Source organism: Sinocyclocheilus grahami, unplaced genomic scaffold (genome assembly GCF_001515645.1).
Source record: "Sinocyclocheilus grahami isolate Dianchi unplaced genomic scaffold, SAMN03320097.WGS_v1.1 scaffold1800.1, whole genome shotgun sequence".
Lineage (NCBI taxonomy): Eukaryota > Metazoa > Chordata > Actinopteri > Cypriniformes > Cyprinidae > Sinocyclocheilus > Sinocyclocheilus grahami.
In genome coordinates, this window is record NW_015506979.1 from 124,188 (window position 1) to 134,353 (window position 10,166).

The window sequence follows — 10,166 nt, forward strand, 5'->3', positions numbered from 1 at the left end:
TGGGAAACGAAGAAATTTTTCCTCCAATTTCACATTTTTACCATCACCATCTCACTTAATATGCAATCTGCAGATTTGTTGTACGTTTCTTTTTAAAATTAGGGTTAGGGTTTTTGTAAGTTAACATTGACAGCCCTAAAACTGCATTTTATAAAACTGTAATTTTAAATTGTCCACGGACACCCTATCAACTCAATTTGAAAACCCCTGGTAAAATAACCAATTTCACAGCTAGAGCTCAGTTAAAAGTTATTTATATTCAACTTGCAACAAATTGAGACGATTAGATTCATGAGAAAATTAATTTCACATCAATTCATTCAACGTTTAAAGCTTTTTTTAATGAAATGTTGTTTTTAACTGAACAATCAGTTTAAATTCAAAATGAGTGAATTTGACCTTTTAAATTTTGGAAACAAAAACCAGTATATTCGTTCACATTACATTAAATAAATGGGGGTAATAATTGGCATGTGTAACACATTTAAAAGAGGTATGAACATTGAGCACCTTTACTTTCTGACTGTACAGTGGTACAAGATGGTATGCTGTTTAATGCAATGAGAGGCAGTTTCAAACTCATTTTTCAATTTTACACAGTAAAACATAAAAAAAAAAAAAGTGCACCAGGACAGAATGGGACAGGGCAGTTTAAAGATGCAACAAATTCAATTAAGTTTACAGTTGAGTTAAAGGCAGGTTATGGGATAAACAAAGCAAATATCTGAGGGATTCAATGCTTTTTAAATTAACATTTTACAGTATTGCCATACTATATTGCTTTCCCTCCCAGTGGTTTATCCAGTGCAACATGAAACGCAATAACAATCCAAACAGTATGTGAATCAAAAACAAACCTTTGTCTTTGGGGGAATTTTCAGTCTTTTTAACCATAAGTGAAATGTAAACTTTATGCCTTCAATAGTCATTTAGATTTCGCCCCCCAAGGGAAAATTTAAACACATAACTGAATGGGGGACACAGCATATTATGAACAAATTCAACACAGTTTATTTGTGCCAAACTGCAGAGTCTGCCATAGGCAGGCCTGGCGTAATTGCTACACCGCTAATCACATCTCCTGAGGGAGTGAACATAATATTCCCTTAGAAAAGGGAATTTGAAATTTTCAAATAAGAAAATACCCACATACTTGGCCATTTACAATTCATCTGCCAACCTAAATCCAGAATGCAAGCATATGCATTCCTCATATTAAAATATGACTTCTTTCACCTTCTAGCCCACACATATGGCACAGCCGACTGTATAAAGCAGTAGCACTTCTATAATATGCAGGTATTGTACAATTTATTTACACATTTACAAAATGAAGTTTAGCAAAGACTGGCAAGTCTTGTGAGTTCCTTATTCATTTCCTGGCTGGACTGAGTTGATGTTTCTTTTTCCATTTCAAATTGACATTATTTGTCAAATCTTCAGGGGATGGGAGATGTAAACATGCCGGATGTCAAACTGGAGTGATGTCTAAATTCTAAAAACACTTTTCCTCCTTTTTGAGGACCAGATGTCAATGGAGGATGTGATGCAACTAGTCCATCAAGTCCGTATGAGAGGTGTGAGACGGCAAGGCCTCGGAAATCCTAGACTGCGAGAGAGACGCTTCCTCAGCAGAAGCAGCAGCGGTGGAAGAGGCCAAACTCGAACCTCCACCCTCTTCTCCAACAGAATAAGGTGACTGAGGAAACATGGAGCCCCTCTCACATCCCATTGGCGCTCATCTTGGACTTCTGTGACAACTCTGCCTCTTTAGCCTGATGGGACAGAACAGGTGGGGGTGAGTGTGTTAATATCCAGCAGTTTCTAGACACTAGTGGTCTCATTATACATCGATGTAGAAGACATACACACACAAAATATACAACAGTTATAGTTAAATATGAGCATAAACAGTAATTTACCTATGGACTGACACACATTTATTCATATATTTAATAACATTCATGCTAATGCTAAAAATAACTATTTTATCAAATCTTTCAATTTAATATTTGATGTAAATTTTAAGTTCATTCTAAAAATTAAAAAATACAATAAAATGACCTCTTAAAATATTAACTATTGCATAAAATCTTTCAATATAATATTTGATAGAATTTCTAAATACACATTAAAGATTAAAATACAATATAAAATGAAACCACTTAAAAAATATTACAACTACCATGCAAAATCTTATATTTTAATATTTAATAGAAATTCTAAATCAATGCTAAAAAAATGAAAGATGATTTAAAAAAATGCTATATAAAATGAAACATCAAAAAAATATTATGAAAACTACTATTTAAAATATTTTATATATTTTTTTACGGTTCTGAATAAAACCATTGCCAACAACATAACAAACGTACTGCACAATAGCCAAAGTAATCCTTCCAAAACATATTTTTTGACTCTTCCATCTTTCAATAAATACACACATTGAGTGACCAATACAATATCTTGTTTGGCACACTTACATGTATTAACTGAGCTTCAGGTGATGGCATGTCCAACCCTCTGGGTTTCTCCAACAATTCTTCAGACTAAAATACATAATCAAAGTGTTAACAATATCCTGAATTTAAACTATTTGTAACCATTACTTGTTATACAATGGCTGACATCCTGGAGAATCCTTGAAGACTGAGAAATTGATTGATTGATTGATTTGTGAAGTAATAACATTCCTACCTTTCTGTCTTTGATGACCGGAGCAGAGTCCACCAGCACCTCCACTGAGGAGGACAGCGGATTCCCTTTGGCTGTGGTTTCGGCCTCCACAGGAGGAGGAGTGGCTTTCTGTGACACGGACATAAAGAAGACCATTACATATGAAACCATAACAACCATTAACAGAACAGTGATAACATATCAGCGGTCACTGAGGCAGTGACGTGCCAGTCTGCATTTCTGCCCAATCTAGACATCAACTGTTCAAACGTAATCTGTTGCCAAGCACTGGGGCAAGTTTTTAAGCAGAGAGTAAACAGAGCTGACAAAGTTTGGTTTAATTCATAAAGTTTGCGTGACTATTAGATAAATAAATCAATATTTACAACCGGTTGCACAAATGTATTCTGTATGCATGCTCTTTGCATGTTTACAGAATGCATACGGAGTATTTTTAAACCAATTTTACGTTATGTGGAACAGATAAGCTGGGTATATTTTGGATAGTCTGAAGGGATAGATGTGGAGATATACTATATGATACATTGGTAACTGGAGTATAATGGAGTTCAATTTGCTACTATCATTCTATATACAGTATCTGCTCACTTAAAGTTAACAAACTAATGATTTAATAACACTGTTAAATGTAATCTTTAGCAAATCTCAAAATGAACATCCATTTTTCATACTGTACATTATAATGTTGTGATGCCAAATTCACTTGTAACATTTAGAGGACTGTATTTTAAACTGTAGTATTTTTTTAGACAAACTAGTATAGAATTTTATTTTCACCTCCAGTTTGGGCACCGGTGGGATGACTGGAGTTTTAGGAGTGAGGTCCGTCAGGTACATTGCACGAGAGAGCAGCAACAAGGACGGTGGGACGTTCTCTTTCAAGTGCAGGTCCAGCCACTGAGAGAGAAAAAATGCGAATAACAATTAAGAATTTATCAATGACTCAAAGCATACAGTCACACGTACAGTAATGTCAAAACAATCAGAAATACATCTGTAACACCACAGACACAGCGTTACGGTGACGACAACACCCTGTGACAAAAGGAAAACAATACTCAGTAGGCACAAGCTGGTAAATATAAGAGGACTGTTTAAAGTCTGTTGTATGTGACACATTCAATTTGTCTACAGTCTTTGGGTGGGAAACAGTCATAAATATCCTAAAGTAGGCCGTTTTACAACCTAGTCAGGCTGGCCTGTGCACACACACCTGCTGCAGCTGCTGTCGGAGCTGATCTGTGGTCAAACCCAAAGATCTCATGCCGCGAATCCTGCAGGCAGCCTGGAGCTCAGCTACAGTCATTGCGGCAACACCCTCCTTGGCGATCATCTACAGAGAGACACGAAAACCGAAAATCATGATTATCTACCATCTGAGATCATCTCCTTAACATATCAAACCCAGAATATTATTTCAAGGTCTAAGGCCCTGATCAGGTAGAATGCGTTTTTCGCAGTGAGAGGCGCCTTTTTAAAATGGTTTTCTATTGGCAGTGAGCATGTTGTGCATTGTTTATGCGCCCCGAACGTCTCGTGTTTTAGCCACCTGCTGCACCTCGCATTTTTGTAGGAGCGCTCCGAGTGCCTAAAGTTGAAAAAAAAAAAAAACAACTCTGAGCAGAAAAGCACCCGACGTCATTCGCGTTTTTTTGCATCATTACACAGAGCCGTAGTTCACTGACAAGCTACGCAAAATCGCGTTCATTATCGCATGCGATTCGTCTGCGATAATGAATGCGATATTGCGTAGCTTGTCAGTGAACTACGGCTCTGTGTAGTAAATGCCACTCCATCTAAAAGCACGTGATGGAGATTTACTACTAATCACGGAACCGGCTTTACTGACAAGATGTGCATGACAATCACATGCAATTTATCGTGCAGCCCTAGTAATGAACGTTATTTACATTCAGCATGCGCACGCTGTCTACTGAACGTAAACAACGCTCATTACGTTGATTGCGTTCTGGGGTACTCTCCAAAATGGCAGAAGATGGTAAATCAGGGAGAAGAATTGCTAAATAAATTATGTTATTGTTCGTTTTCTTTGCGCACAAAATGTTTTCTCGCTGCTTTGTAAAATCACGGTTGTACCCCTGATGTCACATGGACTATTTTACAGATGTCCTTGCTTTGTTTCTGTGCGTTGATCGTGGTAATATCATTGCTGTCTATGGAGGGTCAGAGAGCTCTCAGATTCCATCATGAGGGTGAGTAATTAATGACAGAATTTTCATTTTTGGGTGAACTAACCCTTTAAGAGCGGTGTTTTAAAAAAGATGCAAAAGTCAAAGATGTTTATTTAGTGCATGTTTACGTAGAAAAATAATAGAAAACTAGCATTGTCGAACGCAAAAATGCATTCTTTGTGATCGGCCCCTAATTTTAAGACATATGGTTCAGTCACCCACAAACCTAGAGGTCACAGCAACATGTCCAGTCATAAAATCAGCTGTAAAACTACTTTAGAGGGTCAGTGGCAGTTGTCTGGTTTTGTCTCACCTCATCGTCAGTCTTGATGGTGCGCAGCTGCATCATCAGCTGGAAACGCAGCAGGTTATTGGTGCCGATGGGCTGCAGCTCCAGCAGTTTGCACAAGGCCACCAGCTGCGGCCGCTCCAGATGCTCCAGCGTCAGCTCATCCTCAAACAGCTTGGAGAACTTCACAATGTCTTTAGTGCTGGGCTGTTCACCGGTGTGCCTCACCTATAGCAGACAAGTTAGAAGCGTCAGTCACAACCAGAACTATACGTGATTTTAACTATACAGTACGTGATATGGAAGAATGGATTTGATTATTGAACTCACCTGTTGCACGTAAGTCGAGAACTTCAGAGTCTCATCTCCAACAGCTGCTTTGTTCCTCCTGGCCATCTCAGCAATGGTCTCCTGTAAGAACTTGGCCAGCTCTAGTTTAGCAGCAAGTCCCTTCCTCTGTTTTTCCTCCTGTCAGATTAAAACAAACAAATTCAGATGTTTCATTAGTAATTACTCAACAATTTTGACCAACTTTTACAACTTCATGAAAATTACTACTCAGATTCATTGAGAAATAGTTTTACGAATCCTTTACACAGATTTCTTATGCTTGCATTTCGTAATTTAGGCTGAACTTTTGCTGTTGTTTAAAATGTAAGCTTATAATACCTTCTTGGACTCTGTCTCAAATGTAGAAGGCAGCATTTCTGGAAAGAGTTTGAGGAATACGGGGAGTAGAAACTCCATGAAGGGAACGATGACAAAGACCATGAAGGGCACAAGCCGGAACAAGTCGGCACATGTCCGCATCAGCTGTGGAGACGACGGGACAGGTCTTATTCATCCATAGTCAAACACAAAAGCAATATGGGTAAGTGAGAATAGCATTTCTGGCCTAAACCAGCTGCACTTTCTCTGAGGTGTTAAGCTTTTTGGTTATGCAATCCTATTTGTGTCACATTACATTATAAATCCTTGACCAAGCAATGGTTTGTTCTAACAGGATTATCAAACATAATTACCTTTTTTATAAACATCAAATCCTGTACATATATTGATAACTTATGACACAATTGCCTTTGTCAAACTACTTACATCTTATATAAAGGTGTTTTGAGACTATAAATAACAAAAGTGCCATGGTATTACCATTATTTTGGACATTGCACCTTGGTACTACTTGGAATACTAGGTGAATGAATATTGTAAACAAAGAACTACATTATACAGTATATAAAGAAACATCACCATAGAAATTTTAGGAACAATTTTAGGATAAAGGAAAAACATAATATTACCATGTTTTTTTTGTGGACATCACACCATGGTAATAACGTGATGAAATACTATGGTTGTAATATAACTATTTTGTACATGTTCTATAGTAGTTCAAATGGCATTGTAAGAGACATAAGTTATTGATTTTAGAATAGATGTGGATTTAATAAATTGTGCATTTTAATTCATTGTAAAAGTGCAATATATATTTAAATAATTCTAAAATATTACAAATTGAAGCTCCAATAATACCACTTAAATGATGTTTTGACTTTAACATTTTTGTTTCCGGTTAATTTTGTTAATAAACATTTTTAAATATTAACTAGAATATCAAACACTGGAATATTATTTGAGAATGTATAACTTGAGCTCACATATCATGGAGATGCAAATAAATAACAAATCAGATGTATAGCTACTACGGGTATTATTTAAATTAACCTGAAGTACCATGTAAATACATTACAAATGTGATCAATTATATTTCTCCATATCAATCTACCATGGAATTAATATCCAATACAACCACTCTAGCACGGTAAACCCAAAGTAACACAAAGCTCCTCATCAAAAACATCTCAAATAGATTTCCAAATCTTTCTCGACCCAAACATACCCTCCTCCTCTCCCTCCTGGTGAGCTGCTGCCCATGCAGTAACCTCCAGACCATCCTGGCCGCGATTTTGGTGTCGATGCCCAGAAGACGGAAGCCATGATAGTAATGCTTGAGCTCATCCAGGACTCTCCGTCCCAGGGACTTTCTTGGCACTGCTGGAGGTGGTTGAGTGCCAGAGGCGGCAAGGACAGGCTCACCCTTGACAGGTTCAGGGGTGTCCTTCACCTCTTGAAGCCAAGCACATGAACTGTGGAGGGGACGTGCAGCTATGCAGCCAGGGCGGATGAAGCTGGATGTGTAACAGGGGTACAGCGGCCTGGGACACCTGGCTGTGATGGCAACCCGGCTGAGGAACTCCGAATGGTAGTGTATGCATGCGTTCGACGGGAGTGAAGCACAACCTTGTCTTTTAGAAAGCAAGTAGGAACCCCTGGAAGAAACCCAGAACTTTGAGCTTTGATAAAGAGAGTATTTACAATGTTAAAGCACAAGATCAAATATGTAGGCTTGTTCAAGTTTCTGTGCTCTAGATTACTACAGAAAATAATTTCAACTCATTCTTCAGTTTGTAAAAAAAAAAAAAAAAACAGCAAAATTGTTTACAGTAATGGTCGATCGAGCCCTAAGATTTTAAAATTGTATGTTAACATGATATTAGTGCGGAAAAAAAAAAATCGCATACTAGCCTCGTCTTAAAGCTAATCTTTCAATCCTATCCTGATCATGTAAAGCCTGTAAACCCAGTGACTTTTTAATAATGTGCAAAACAATATGAAAGCAACTATTTGCATCAGGAATTACATCAAATTAATTAGCCTAGAAAAGTATGCCCATCACTAAAAGGACAATTTAGCCAACTTATTTAGCCAACAGCTCCCATAAATTTAGAATCCAAGAATTTAACATTGCTTTAACAAAAATGCAAGCTTCCCATTTCTGTTTTTAAAACCTCCATGAAGCATTGCAATCGGTGAACACTGCAAAATATTATGAAATAATAGTACACTTGGAACAAGACAAAAAATGTTCATTTTTGCACCAGTGACTTGGATGATGACCTCACCTTGATCTTGTTACAGCTAGAAGCACCTGTGAGCCAAAAATCGCCATTTTGTTACTTAAAATCAGGTGTCCTGTAAAGAGAAATAGATGCAATGTAATGTAACTGTGATGCAATTAGATTTACACATATTAGAGACTTATAAAATCTGATTAAATGGAGGATTTTTGAGGAATAATCCTCTTTATCACCGTCCCAATATTCATGAATAAATAATGTACACAGATTCACAAACCGATACAGATACACAAGTATTTGTGAGGAATAAGTCCTGCTATTTCGTGTGCATATTTGTTGTTGTAACTTATATCTGTTATTATGTACGTATGACTACAAGTAGATTTATTGATGAATACTGCAACAATAATAACATCCTGTGCAGTGTTGCCAATTTAGCAAACTTTTCAGACTACCCTAGCAACTTTTTCTTCCAAAAGCACCTAGCAACAAATTTAGCCAATTTTTTTTTATTTATTTGGCAGCTTTTAGCAACTTTTGATAAGTGCCTCAAACGATAAAAAGCCACAATTTACCATTTAAATCACACAAAAAGAGGAAACCAAAGATGCCTTAGCAGTACACACGTTACAGGGATTAAGTTAGCTGCTATTTGCAATTGTTTAATTTAATAGTAATAATAATAATAATTGAATACTGTTATTTTTCATTTATGAGACACTTTGTTAGTAGCTTGCACCTGCGATTGCTGATGAGCTAGTACACTGTAGGAAAAATATGCAGAAAAATGGAAAAGGTGCTAGTAATTTTCCAGGACATTATCCGTTATAACCCGAAAACACAAAATGCAACGCGTAATTAAAAATGCAGGTACAAAAACCTATGGAAAAATCAATCCAGAAAATTCCTTTATATTAACACAGTAGATTGTGTCTTATTTGTTACTTTTCTTAGAGTGCAGCATACTAACTAACTACTAATAAACTGCTTTAAAGTATAAAACTTAAATAGTTTTCCCGCAATGTCATCACAACATCATTTAGCAACAAATCAACCTTCCTTTAGCAACTTTCCTTGAAAAGGAGTTGGCAACACTGATCCTGTGTAGGAAAGCACGCTCTTCAGGATGAGGCCGGTGTAGTGCCGAAATTTGCACCCTGCCAAATTATGCACCCCCTAGTATTGGTAGGTTTAGGAGTAGGTGTGGGGGAGGGGGTAGGATTAGAGGTGGGGTTGGGATTAGGCAATCAGGTAGCGACTTCAACGAGGGGGTGCATAATCTGGCAGGGGTGCAGAATTCGGCTCAACACCGGTCGCGAGCACTGCACACAGATACTGACTCGCGCGCTTATCTTCGCCGCTTGCGTTGCTAACACAAACACAAACACAAACACGGAGACCTGTCAAAGTCACAGGCCATATTTAACGACAATACAAGGAACGTTTCATTTCAACCGAGAGTTTGCCTCAAATTACAACAGGTAAATTGTTTAAACGTTATATCATATTTATTTACTTGGCCATTATGACACAGACCCCGTAATTATTAAAGTGCTATTACTTTATTTTATGCGTAAGTAAACATAAACTACAGTATCCACTTTCTATTATAACTCATCGAAAGTTTTTACTTTTTAAACGTCTAAATTGTTATGGTTGCGAGTAAGTCAAAACAGTTGAGTTTTTAATGACAGGCGCAGAAGGCCACAGTAGAGGCCGCAGATACACACCACCTCAAAACACTCCGCATTCAATAGCAGCACAACTTTACATCCATTACAGAGGCTTTTCTACGTTAGTCGACACGACATCGATCAACTTTAGAGAAAAGCGATCGGACAGTTCTTTTGTTTTACTTTCGTTAATGTACAACTAACAGCGAGCGGTGGCTAAGTTAACAGATTTAACAGATGAAAGCCAAAGGATCGAGATGGTCTAAAAAAACATATCGAGCATTTAACAACTCGAAACACGATTAAACATCTAACGTTACCAACCTGTGGAAAAGGCCCGTGTCGTGCGGGGTGACGCTGTTAGGCTGTACTCATTGGATATGGTGTCAGATCGGATAAC

General features: G+C 37.5%; 1 protein-coding gene across 1 annotated transcript; it reads right to left on the bottom strand.

The window, feature by feature from the left end:
• Window positions 1-520: 520 nt before the first annotated feature.
• Window positions 521-10,160, bottom strand: LOC107572715 (LETM1 domain-containing protein LETM2, mitochondrial-like). Its single transcript, XM_016259147.1, has 11 exons — window positions 10,091-10,160; window positions 8,139-8,208; window positions 7,076-7,505; window positions 5,848-5,991; window positions 5,509-5,646; window positions 5,203-5,406; window positions 3,911-4,030; window positions 3,475-3,594; window positions 2,698-2,805; window positions 2,484-2,549; window positions 521-1,775 (listed from the first exon to the last, which is right to left on the bottom strand). The coding sequence occupies exons 2-11, from the start codon at window positions 8,183-8,185 to the stop codon at window positions 1,722-1,724; spliced, it is 1,431 nt and encodes a 476-aa protein (XP_016114633.1). The 5' UTR covers window positions 8,186-8,208; window positions 10,091-10,160; the 3' UTR covers window positions 521-1,721.
• Between the last annotated feature and the right edge of the window lie 6 nt (window positions 10,161-10,166).